We start from the raw sequence: 14,219 nt of genomic DNA, 5'->3' as shown, positions 1-14,219 counted from the left end.
CTCTCTGCTCTGCCTGCACCATGACTGCCTGGATGCTGCCATGTTCTTGCCTTGACAATAATGAGCTGAACCTCTTAACCTGTAATCCAATTCCAATTAAACCTTTGTAAGACTTGCCATGGTCATGGTGTCTGTTCACAGCAGTAAAACCATAACTAAGACAGAGAGTAAGCTTTAAAGATTGACATTTAATTAATAAGAAGTAGTTTGTAAAGATGGCTCAGTATTAAGAGCATTTGCTGCATAATCTTAAAAGATGAATTACATAATAAGCATCTATGTAATCACCCATCATTTTGGTACCCTGTAAACCTGAAACATTAGCTCTGATGGGACAGAGATAGGAAGATTTTGGACCTTGCATTTTTAAGCCTAGTCTGAAAGAATACATTCAACTGTAGGGTTAGGGAAAACCCTTCTTTAACTCTACTTGATTTATAAAGAGAGATGTGGATGCCCAATGTGTTCTCTGCCCTACACATGTGCACAGTCATTGAATAAACATACACCCATATACATGTGTGCATATATATACACACATACACACATATATAAATATACATATACATAAAGAAGTAAATGTATGTTTTGTTTTTAAAAGAAAACATATTCTTTGGCGTTCATATAAAGGAAGAAAATGAAGTGCAATGGCTCCAAATCTCTTCCTCATGGGACAAGGACTTTCCTGCCATAAATTTACCTGTCAGTGTTTCAAGATGTCAACACCTGTAAAGAGAAGGAAGTACCTGGAGGACTCATTATAGATACATAGAAATCAGTGCAGTTGTTCTGACACCTACTTGTATATGATTCTAATATCTCCAGTCTCACTTAATATACATGCAGTAAGTAGGACAATAAACCATTCTTTATATTTGGCATATAAAAAGAGGTTAGACTGAAATCATAGATTTGATAGTTATGAAATTCAGAGAAGAGTTAGTGATGACTCACATAAGATGCCATGTCATTGAAGTCATTTTGTGAAGAGTTTTAGAAAATTTTGAACATATTAAAATCTTCAACTTTTTTAATAGTATAGAATAGAGTTTATTTAGGGCATGGGGAGGGGACTTAAGAGGATAGTAGAGGCAGAGAAAGGCAGAAGAGAGAAGTAGAGGAGAAAAACAGAGGTAGGCCATGAGTACATGGAGAGAGAAGGGGGAAGGGAATGGGGAGAGAGAAGAACAAGAGGGCAAGAGGGAGCAAGAGAGCAAGGGCTAAAATCTTCAACTTATTGAGTAAATAATCATCTCTTCTTTTGAGGCAATAACCTGGTCAATAGATAAGCTGTGTAGGAAGGATTTCTTCCTGAGATGCTAATGTCCATTTGAATAAACTCCAATTTAATTGGAAAGTACTATGCTGATAGGCTTCAGTTTCATGTATGAAATGAAGTGATTGCTTATTAGCACCCTCTCAAAATACTATAATAAAACATTAGAATTCTGGTGAATACCTGCTTGCTCTAGGCGCAGCAGAAAGTGGAATGTCTCAGTAAGTACCTGGAAGAAAGGCTCTGTTTAACTTCATGACAACACATTTGTCTTATACAGAAGTAACACGCATAACAATAAACTATTAAGAAATGGCTCTTAATATCACCATTAACATGCCTATCTTGATATTGTTCATTACTTACCTGCATTCTAACTAAGATCTTGAAAGGAAAGTGTTTATTTAAGCTTACACCACCAGATAACAGTTCATCACTAAGGGATATCAGGGCAGGACCTCAAGCAGAGAAGGAATGTGAAGCCAAAAACTGAAGCACGGGCCATGGAGGCATGATTTTTATTGGCTTACTCCTCGCGGCTTGCTCCCTTGCTTTCTTATAGCACCCAGGACTACCAATCCAGGGATGGCACCACCCACAGTGAGATGGACCCTCCCCATTAATCATCAACCAAGAAATTACACCACAGGCTTGCCTACAGGAAAATCATTTCCAGAATATTTATTTTAAACTTCTTAAGTTGCTGTCTTTTCTATCATACATTTCCCTCACATCTTCTTTGGTGAATGTCCATTTCTACTGGCATCCATTTCTGTTTTATTAATGATTGTTTTGCCTCTCTTCTTTGGGTATAATTTATGGTTCATGGTTTCAACCCTTCTACTTGCAGAAGCGTCAAGAATTTTTTTTAGGCCCCACTAGTATCTCCAAACTGGTCAAATTGTGTTTTTCTTCCTATAGTCTACAGAGACAAATATGTTTGTTTCAGTCAATGCTGCAAACATATAAGCTTATTGAGCAATTGAGAAGAAAATTCTCAAGTAACTCACTCCTGGCAATAGTCCATTACCTTTGCTTATATAAATGAAAAGCTGGTGGTAAATTTATGAAGAGGCTATGGGACAGAGAAGTGACAGAAAGTCACTATAGCTTTTCAAACAGACCTGGGAAAGTTGTTTAGACAAGGTACTATTTCAACCTTTGTGTCTATGCTCCTTATTTTAAAAATTAGCCTGAATTTCGTGGCCAATTTGGAGATTGTCTATTCCTTTTAGACCTCTTTGTCCCATCTCTTGTGTATAGAAAATGAATATTTAATGAACATAAATCAAGTTTCTAATTATAATATCCTTATATTTAATGTTTATGCATCAGATGAAAGGCAAACATTTTTGGGCCAGTCACAGAGGGCATGGATAATTTCCTCAAAAGTGTATCTAATTAATTTATTACTCTATAATATCTTTAAAATTTGATCTCTTATCATTTCACTAATTTTGATAAAAATGACTCTTTAGTACTTAACTGAGAACTTTGTGCAGAAAATCTTAAGTTGTAATTTAAATCATGTGCATGCATCGAGTATGGACAAAAGTAACATTTGGGGAATGTTTAGAGAAGATGGATCATTTCATGTTGTTTGTTTTACTGACTTTATCATTTTTCCGTAAAGTTTCTGGTGATTTTAAATCATAAAGTCTAATATAGAAAAACCATTTCACATATAGTAGTTTGAACAACAGCACATCTTGATTTGGTCTCAAATTTTCTACTCTTAGGCCTTCCTACTAATCTGGGGTGAGAGAATGAACTCTAGGCAGGGCAGATTTTTTTTCTCATTATTATATAAATTTATTTTCATCTTTAATAACATTTACAATTATATATGTAATATATATAATTGTTTTAAATAAATGTCTTGACTTATTATTAGGAAATATTTAATTTGCAGGCTTAATTTATTTTTTTTACTTTATTGGGGGGGTCCAGAAGTGGATGCAGGGACAGGCATGTATAGAGGATAGTGGACAGCCATGCCTAGCTTTTAACATAGGTTTTGGGGATTGGAGCTCAGGTCTCCATGCTTGTAAGGCAAGCACTTTACAAGTGGAACCATTCCTGGCTCCTTGCTTTATACACCTATACATCTAAAGTTTCATTTAAAAAACAAAACAACAACAGCAACAACAAAAATGTCTTGTGTGTGAAGGGGTCATGAGTGGCTTAAGCTCTGTGCTGCAGGGAAGGCTGCTGGCTCCAGCAATGCTGACTTATTTGAGATTAAGACTGCAACATCTTGTACCACTCAGCACCATGGGGATTTGTTAATTTTTGTGGAAGGAAAAAACAAGAGAGATGTTGGAAACTCTTTTTCCATCATTACATTTCTACCAAAGTCACAAAAAAAGAAAATGTAATGTTTCCTCTTCTCCCTCCTCATCCTCTTCTTCCTTCTCTTCCTCCTTCATCTTTTCCTCTTTATCCTTCTCCTTTTCTTTTTTTTTTGTTTTTTTTTTGTTTTTTATTTATTTATTTATTTATTTTTAATTAGGTATTTTCCTTGTTTACATTTTCAATGCTATCCCAAAGGTCCCCCATACCCACCCCCCCAATCACCTACCCACCCACTCCCCCTTTTTGGCCCTGGTGTTCCCCTGTACTGGGGCATATAAAGTTTGCAAGTCTAATGGGCCTCTCTCTGCAGTGATGGCCGACTAGGCCATCTTTTGATACATATGCAGCTAAAGACAAGAGCTCCCGGGTACTGGTTAGTTCATATTGTTGTTCCACCTATAGGGTTGCAGTTCCCTTTAGCTCCTTGGGTAATTTCTCTAGCTCCTCCATTGGGGGCCGTGTGACCCATCCAATAGCTGACTGTGATCATCCACTTCTGTGTTTGCTAGGCCCCGGCATAGTCTCACAAGAGACAGCTATATCTGGGTCCTTTCAGCAAAATCTTGCTAGTGTGTGCAATGGTGTCAGCATTTGGAAGCTGATTATGGGATGGATCCCTGCATATGGCAATCACTGGATGGTCCATCCTTTCGTCACAGCTCCAAATTTTGTCTCTGTAACTCCTTCCATGGGTGTTTTGTTCCCATTTCTAAGAAAGGGTAAAGTGTCCACACTTTGGTCTTCGTTCTTCTTGAATTTCATGCGTTTGGCAAGTCGTATCATATATATTGAGTATCCTAAGTTTCTGGGCTAATATCCACTTATCAGTGAGTACATATTGTGCGAGTTCCTTTGTGATTGGGTTACTTCACTCAGGATGATACCCTCCAGGTCTGTGCTTCAGACTCCAATAGGAATGACTACATACGTCTTTAAACCAAGACTAATATTAGATGATGATTTAAAGATATTAAAATGTCTTTCCCTAGATAAATAATTTATAGGACTAAGGAATTAAAAAAAAACAACATAATATGAACCTGTAAAATGTCAAATATTTTGCCTTGGCATATGAAAATATACATATAATACTATATTGAATAAATAAACTGTTCAAAGAAGAATAAGTAAATAAATAACAAAAATATGTTAACAAAGTTCTTATAAAAATTACACTTTATTTTAAATGTCCTAAAGGCATATTTTATCATAATTTGAAGAATGAATTCAAATAACATACAATTAAATTAATTTTACTTCACTGATTCTATGAGAGACGTAGAATATAATTATAGAGTACCAATGTCACTCTAATTCATTACAAATATCCTAGCTTTAGTAAGGAGACTACATATTGGATTGAATGGTGACAATTAAAACAATATGTTTAGACCTCAACCCGGAAAAGTGTCTCTGTCACATCAGAAATAATGTTCCTTTCACATGTTATGGTTTTAGCATATAGGAGTCGTTTCTTCACTGTGCCTTGAATCTAACCATAAGTGTACAAATGCTAGAACTATCAGACAAAAATTGGATACTTTGATATATTTTAACATTTCTTGTGAGTTCTATAGGCAGACGGAATATGAGACAGGGACAATGGTAATGGTTAGTGTAGATTTTAAGAAGGTAATGTTTCTAATGGGCCTTGAGTGAAAATATGACATAAGAAAAATACAAGAACATTTGTCTGAAAATGCAGGTGCAGACATGGGTCAGATTTGCCACAGACTGTATGGATTCTGCAAAAGTATCTTAGAAGGAAAAACAAATAACAAAAAAGAAAAAGAACAGAAATTCTTTGATATTGGGCCCTTATGCTCAACTCAGAATTCCTGCAACAATTGAATATATCCATGCTGCAAGACCAATGACCTAGTATTAATGTAAAAACACCTTAATATCTCTCTCTCTCTCTTTTTTTTTAATATAGCTGGAACCGTTTCTTAGAATGACCAAAGAATCAATGAGAAAACAGATGAAGGCATTCAGAAATTTAAAGTGTAATTAGTTTAACTGATATTCCCGTTCTTTTTGCAAGACAGTTGAGGCTACCATTTGTGTCCACTGCATTAATGTCACTTTCAGTGCAGTGGAAATAGTTTACCTTTTCTTTTTTTCTTCTTCTTCTTTTTTTTTTTTCTTGTACAGAGTAAGGACTCTAAATTACTAAATGAAAAGGAAAATTCTAATGTAAATCAGTAGTAGATCACATACACAAGATGTATAAGGTATTTATTCTGAACAGTCACACCCACAAACGTGAGAGAAATTGAAATTCTTAACTCATAATAAATTATCATTTTGAGTACTAAGAAGTTGTTTATATGTGTATTTGCATGCAAGATGTGTTCATACTACAACAAAGGGGAAGACAGCCACTACCATACTGATAGACATGCCATTGAATCGAATCTGCTGGCTTGCCTCATTGTTCTCTGCAAAGGGTCAAGATACTGTGTAAGAACAAGGATAGATTTTTGTGTGTGTGTACTTTCTTTACTTGATAGTGACAGACTTTGTAGTTACTATTTGACACAGTTTAGTCATCGGTGACCACTTAGTAATGAATGGCATTATTAGATCAAATACAAAAATATCTAATAGACATTTTCTGTAGCAATTTATATACAGAAGAGTTGAGCTATGGTATAAAATGAATTATCATTATAAAAATAAATGAATAACCAACAGTACTGTGCTGTTAGGACAAATGGACTTAAAGACTTAATTTATTAAAGAGGCTTTTCTGTGATAAAATAGAACCATAATATAATGAACTTAAATTTTATAGCTTCCCAGGGAAGATTGTAGATTGCAGGTTTAATTGTATGAATAATAGGGGTTATGGAATTTATTAGATAGTTTCAGAATGATATCTGGATTCAAACTCCAAACACTGGTCAAACTTAAGATAAATACAACAAACATGGAAACATTTGAGGGCTTGGTAGTAATTAGGTCCCTGAAAATATGGTATGTTCTCCATATTTGGCAATACAAATAATTCATATGAAAGACCAAAACAGAATAAATGTTAATATTGTAACAGTGTAAAATACATTCTCTAAAGTAACATAATATACATGATCCTGATGATACTGGAAATGACAAAGGCTAGAATGTATCCAAACACAAACCACATACTCATGTCAGAAACTTTATTTCTTCTATTATATGATTTATAATAATTTCATGAATAATACATTAAATCCTAGGGTTTTAATTTCCCTGGGAAGAAAATGAGTCACAATAGGGGCAAAGAAGGCAATGATGGCGATCTAAACATTACTGCAAACCTTATTCTTTTTATACTGCACAAGCTACTCTAAACTCATGGTCAGAGTAGAAAAGCAATCTAAACCTTTAAGGATATAATCATTTTCCATTTAAAGGTTAACCTCTGCTGAGTTTTGTTGACTAGACAAAATACGAAATGTCAGTTTCTTCTCTTAGAGACATGTGTTATACTGTTTTTCAAATTTGCATTTCGTCAAAACTAGAGAGCTACATGCTTCCTCCATGAGAGAGGAAATTAATTCATTAGACATTAAACAGCAAAACAAAGAAGGACAAAACTTGGACGTTATTTAGGGGCATCATCTTTATTTTGAGGAAGTTGTGTTTCATAACTTACATGAGAGCAATTCCATGATGTCAGTGTCAGCTCTCCATCCTCAAATCAAATGTGAATGTAAGAGCATGCTGCTCCAATTAAATTGCATTTAAATTTTAAGGGCTAGCTAGGAAGTAATTGTAAATTTATAGCATGAATGGAATAATTTCTTATGAAATTTAGAAGTCATTTGTATTTTTAAATGATGAGTATTTGAAGGTTTTAAGGATTTGTCTTTAACCAATTGTCAAAACCAGAAATTTGTGATATCATTTGTGGGCCTCTTTGTTCATAATGAAAACCCAAAACATGTTACTCACTTTGTTACCTTAAAATATTCAGTGCCATAGTAACACAATTGTCCATCTCCAATACATTCTGTATAATTTACAACAGATCAAAGATTACAACATGGTAAAGTCAGAATTGAAGTACATTGCATCTAATACTCATTAAAAAATAAGTATTGCCTAACCTAGCAATACATTTAAGAAACAACAAAATTGTGTGTGTGTGTGCGCGTGCGAACATGCTTGCATGCATGTGTGTGTTTAAATACATGTACAAATATACTTTATGTTTAGTTTAAAGATCTAAGGACTATAGACATAGTTGATTCTCGACTACGGGAATTGACCTAGAAATATTAGAACACTATAATCTAATTTACATGAAATTAATTCTGAAATTGACTACAGTACAATAAGTCAGTCTGCTGGTCTTATCTTCTTCTCAAATTTTATCTTTTCATGCTTGATTTAATTCTGCCCTTTTACCTGCTTGGTAGGCTTGATCTTAGTAGATACATACTTTGACAAATAAGTAATAGCTTGTACCAGGCACATTTTTTCCCTTCAGTGAACAGATACATCGCTGTTGTATGTATTGTTTTCCTTTACATGATGGGTTTTAAATAAAATACATCTGACTTCATAAGCAAAATCTCTTTCAGCGCATTTACATATGGTTGTTTGTGGGGTCATCCCCAGAACAATAGTGTTCAAATTACTAAACTATGTTGCTGTTTATTTTATATATACCAAGTAGTAACACACTTGCTCTTCTTTCTCACAATGTTGAGTTTAGACTCCATGTCAGGTGAAAATATCCTATTGAAGTGGATTTACAGGAGACATAGAGAGAGAGAGAGAGTTGAGCTACAAGTTCAAATGAAATACCCTGAATTCTGATGTTATTTTTTCCTTCCCATAGGGAACCACAGTCAGATATCTCGAGTGCCTGTTGCTATTAAAGTGCTGGATGTCAATGACAACGCCCCTGAATTCGCATCCGAATATGAGGCATTTTTATGTGAAAATGGAAAACCCGGCCAAGTAAATATCTCCATGTTGTTAATGCTGAATATGTTTGTATACAACTGTCTCATATTTAATTAACCTGCATTACTCTGTGCATTTGCATTGGTTGGATTTGCAAAGTCACAGGCATGAAACTCATCCAAATGGTAACAGAAGGGAATATTTGTCTTTCTCAGATGTTAATTCTCTTCTTACTTATGATCAAATTGGCACATAAAAGTGCAGTGATCTGCTCTCCTATGACCTCAAAGCCAAATCATTGCCTTCAAATACATCACATGTGGGTGATGACTGGGGATAGTCTTAGAGTGCAGAAGCTGGAAAGAACCATCAATTGGCAAGAATGTAGTAAATAGCTCATGGGAAACATGCATTTTTTTTATATTGAAAAGAAGATTAATGCATAAATGTGGAATACAGAAAACAAGTAGTTTATAGAAAGCTCTGTGTAGTGATACTAGTGTCTGTACACATATATGCAAGTTTAGTAAACATAATATAGACATCAATTTTTAGACATGCCCCTAAGGCATTTAACTATTTATAGATAAGACTCAAAATTAATAAATTGAGATAATGATGACAAAAGTAAAGGACAGAAAAATGTATAAAATAGAACAGACAGAAATACACTCAAAATCTAAAGATAGAAGCAAGAAAGAGGGGAGGGAGGGAGACAGGGCTGGGAGAACATGGGGTGGGAGGAAGGGAAGCAGAGTCAAGGCTCAGGGTGGGGGGGTGGGGGGTAAAGTTCAAAACAAAATCCACAGAAACCACTACATTCTGAATGTCAAAATGAAACTAGCCTATGTAAAGTGTTACAAAACCACAAATGTAATAGATTTATTTTAATGAGGTGCCGAAGTACTGTATGTTTAAGAAATTTATCATTTTTCAACTTCCTAATTTATTTCTGGATGGTGACATTTTAATTTAAATAAACAGCAGCTGACAGCATGACACTGGAGTTGTTAATCCAACTATTCTTGTGCCTCATGTGGGTGTTAGGAATTAAACTTACTATTTGCCAAGAAGCTTACCTGACAAGAGTCATTTTTTTTATCCTAAAGGACAGACTAGGACTGCAGTTACCTAGTTCTATTCTCTTACTTGATATTACAAAGGATGAAGAGGTAATCTGCCCATAAAACAGTGGGCAAAATCTCGAGACAATTCTGACTTATTGAAATGTTTAGCCCCTCTCCCCCGTAGTCTACCAAAATGTAAGGCAAACCAGACACAAACAAGCAAACAAGCAAAAACATAAGATACACACTTCACACACAACAAAGTTAAAATGCTCATAATAAAATGGACTTTAGTTAACTAGGCCTTCTGTTCTTAGCAAAACATTCAGCCTTAGCAGTTTTTATTTTCATATTTCAAATCCAAATTTAGCCTTTTTCTAATTTCATAACAGAATTGTCAAGTATGAATTATAACTTCTAAGCATCTTGAATTGTGATCCTTATTGGCAGTTTGTGTGTGTGTGTGTGTGTGTGTGTGTGTGTGTGTCTGTGTGTGTGTGTGTGTGTCTGTGTGTGTGAATGTGGGTGTGTTCTCACACACTTGTGTGTATGTGCATGCGCATGTCTGCATGTGCAAATGTCAGTGATATCATTTATCCAGGGTTCTGAATTAATAGGCAGAGAGAGTGTAATCAAAATATGGCAGGTCAGGTTCAAGGGAATGGTTGCTACATGGAGCAGAAAATTGATGGGATAACAGAGCTGACTACTGATATAAGCTAGGCACTAATGTATCATACAGAATCTGTAAAATGCATTAGAATTTAACTAGAAATTCATTGCTCATGCAGAACTCATCACACAAGTTCAGAGTCAATGGCATTGACACTTCACATGTTGGCCTCAATAGTGATATCGACAGGACTCTTGCTTGGATCTCTAGGAATCTGCAGTGTTACCCTGTGGAATTTGGCTGTTTATAAAGTTTTAACGATTTTTTCAGCAGTTCTACTTATCCTCAGGAAAAAAAGAAAGAAAGAAAACAACAAGCAAATGAACAGAATCCAATGCACTGTTTCCTCTCCTATTCTATGAAACATCCAAATAAAAGAAAAGTTGATTCTTTGTTTTATGGTTTCTACAAATTAATAGAATGGTTTATTGTGTGAACAAATGTCTTTGCTGTGTGTGTGTGCGTGTGTCACTGCAGTGCATCCCCTAATGAATATGCTCTCTGTATGATTACCAGAGTTTTATTTCCATGAAAGGATCAACACTTGCTTTGCATGGGTTTGGGCCATAAAGCTAACTGGGTGTGGCATTTTCAACAGTTTTATCAATTTCTTGGATTCCCTGAATCCTTTGAGTCATCCAAAACTCATATAGGATTTTTCATATAACTCTTGCCTAATTGTTAATGATTGACTATCTAGTTGTTTCTACATTTTCCCCAAATTTTATGTTACTATACTATATATTAGGCATGTACAGAATGTGAAATAGATGTATTTCTTCTCTTTTCCTGAGTTAAAATTTTAGACACTATCTTAGTATGAAGCCCAGAGTGCCTTTGAACTCACGAGGTCACGGATACAGTCAGTGGTTCTGCCTCAGTCACTTGAATTGTTGTATTAAAAACATTCACCACTATCTCCAGGCAGAATACATTTTGTCACCTTTCATAATACCACACAAATAGATAACGTACTTCAAAAATACAATGTTCATATTAGTGTTCATAACATCATAAAAAATAAATGTTAAAAAAGAACTAGCATTCACTGCATTGATAGCTATCTTAGTATTGTTCAACAATTAAGACTGTTGCAAAATAACCTTGGAAAGATAAAAGTCACACTCCAATGGCTTGTATGCCATTTCTGGATAAATTTCTTTGAGAAACAGCTTCATCAGAGACTTGGCTCCTGGAAATCTTATCAATGGCCCAGAGCTAGCTCTTAAAGAGAGTATAAAAGGCTTGGACTGAAATGGCATATGTAAAACAATTCTAAAATTCCCCACAAAATGGGAATCTAATGTCAATATAGAGGTAGAGAATCTATTGCAATATATCCCTTTCAACAGAATTCACTATATTAAACACAACCAGGACCACCTAAAAAAGAGAAAGGCTCTTTTCACTTGCCTAGGCAATCAGCACTACTCCATCATACATCATATTAAAAGAGGTACTACTATGTTTGTGAAGGAGAAATCATGAGTCGCACCTGTTTCTATGACCTTCTTAAAATTATGAGGCAAAAGGTGGAGTTCATAAAAAATGGTTCTCTCAAAAGAGCAATAATCACTGTCAGAGAGACGCAGAAGTCATGGTCCTTCACAGAAAATCAACCCAAATACTTTTATTTTTAGAATATTTTAAATGATGCCACTAATCAATGGGATCCATTTAATGCAGTGTTTTGGATGGCTGTTTACTCTGTTCAAGCACCATATATAATAGATATAGGCAAGTTGTCTTATATCAAGAGGGATGCCTCTATAGAATTTAAGTCAATCAAAATGTGGTATGGTCATCTACCAAGCAGTTGGCTCTTAATGTCATGGGAAGCATAGAAATGATCTCTTCGCTTAGGCCTGACTAATGTCCCAGGTAAAACACAGAATGTGCATCACACTTAAAAATTTGTTTTATAGTTCATACTTCTGATTGAGAGTATTTTGTTTGTTTTATTTTATTTTGTTTGGGGCACTAAGTGTTCAATGACCATAATCATTATCACAGAGTTTGGCTAAGCATGAGAAATGTTATGGAATACAATTAAAGAATCAGAATTTTATCATTGTAGAATTTTCTTCCAGGACATACACATTTAACTTAGAATTTATAGATTGTCAAGAAATTTTTTCAAACATCCAGCACACAAACTAAATGGACCTAAGGAGATAATGATACATCATGAAAAGTCTTTAGATTCTAGGATAAGTTCCACTGGGACAGAAACATTTTGTCTGAGGAGTCAGTTGGGGATAAACTAGAGTCTATCTGAAGACCATGGGGATCCAATCAGCAGGTGAAGGAAGAGGTAACAAGTGTGTAGAGACCAGTGGCTTCCTTCAGTGTACTTAATATTCCTATGTACAGAACTAAACATGGGAAAGTAATGTAGACGATCATCCACAGTTGACTAGCAAGCATTCCAGAGCTCGGTTCTGCATCATATTTTCTTAATTAGGTTTTGGTAGGATTTTATATAAGGTACCATTGTCTTACATACTGTATTCAGATTAATAGAGACTTACTTCCAATATTTTTTTTCAGCCCAAGGTTCTAAACATGTATTCATTATTGGAACGAGTCAAACTTTCCCTTTAAGTAGTAAAAATACTTAGATGACAGTTTGCTAAAGCTTTACATTCCTTTATCAAAAAGCTTATCTTGTTCCTATAAATGAATATAATGGATTATAATTTGATTTTTGTCAACGCCTACACTAACAGAGGTCTGCTGTTTAGACAGAACCCATTGTGTCTGGCTTATAATAAGAATATATGAAAATAAAAAGACTTTAGCTCACCTTCACAAATATCATACATCTCTGGCAAAAATGTAGCAATTTTCCATTTATTCATTACAGAAATATTATAGCTCTCCAAAACATCATCATCCACAAATCTGGAGGATATATAGCATAGTTGCCATAAAGAATAGTAACGGAATTTAAGACTTAAGTTTCTAATTGATTTTGTCCAGCAATGAGACATATTTCAAAGTTAATTTATCAGATATTTCTATGGAAATATTTCCTTTACTCTCAGACAGTATACATGTTAACTTTGTTCATTTATTTATTGAACAATTATCATTGTACATCTGTGGTGCAGTAATTATTATAACAACAATTGGGAAAACAACATGAAAGTGTAGAAGCACTCCCATGAAGTCCAATGAGGAAGACACAGTAAACAGAATAAAGTGGATGAATCACATCATTTATGATATTTCAATTAGAATGACAGAAAGGTGGAAACATAAAGAGATCAACAACAACAACAAAAAATCAGGGATCTAAAGTATTGCCTGATACTTTGTTTTGTGTTGTTTTCTTTTTCTAATTTGTTGCTATTAAAGAAAATGACAAAGGACTACACATGAAGAGGAGCTTCTAGCCAGCAACTTAAGCCAAACAGAATTTGCAGCAAGAACTCTGTTTGAAACTGAAGATATCTCAGCCTGGGAATAGGAAGCAAGGACCAGATTAGAAAGAGTTTCATGTCTGAACAGAATTTGCACCCATGTTTGTGAGGGGGAAACACATGCTATATTGTAATAGAAACAGCCTTGAGGAGGCTGTAACTGCAGAGCACACTAACAATGGAAGCTGTTTGCCTTATGCAGGACATGACACATAGAATCATTAACCATATCACAGACATAGTTAGTTGAAGAATTTGGCACTTGAATCCATTACATAGCTATGAAAGCCATATGATCTCACAAGATTTAATTGACTGACCAGGAATTTGACATTGGAGAGGAGGCTGGTCTGAAACTCACAGAATTCCACCGGCCTCTGTGTTGGGATTGAAGGCATACACTACCACACATTTCAAAAAAAAAGAAAAAAGAAAAAAAGAAAAAAAAGGTTTATGATGCAATAGAAATGGTCCAAATTCTGCTCCTGAAGGTGTCAAACCTTTGCAATTTCTAGAGACTTATT

At 34.9% G+C, this 14,219-nt stretch overlaps 1 protein-coding gene across 8 annotated transcripts in view; it reads left to right on the top strand.

Moving 5' to 3' along the window:
* Positions 1 to 14,219, top strand: part of Cdh8 (cadherin 8) — a 393,196-nt gene that overhangs the window by 297,412 nt on the left and 81,565 nt on the right. For 7 of the 8 annotated variants that reach the window (NM_001285914.1, NM_001285913.1, XM_030243274.1 and 4 more), the window contains one exon: positions 8,463 to 8,584. The exons of the other annotated variant lie outside the window; for it this stretch is intronic. In NM_001285914.1, the coding sequence (NP_001272843.1) occupies positions 8,463 to 8,584 (122 nt within the window). The remainder of the gene's footprint in view (positions 1 to 8,462; positions 8,585 to 14,219) is intronic. 8 annotated transcript variants of the gene reach the window in all.

Source organism: Mus musculus, chromosome 8, assembly GCF_000001635.26.
Source record: "Mus musculus strain C57BL/6J chromosome 8, GRCm38.p6 C57BL/6J".
Lineage (NCBI taxonomy): Eukaryota > Metazoa > Chordata > Mammalia > Rodentia > Muridae > Mus > Mus musculus.
This window is presented reverse-complemented; position numbering and strand designations above follow the sequence as displayed.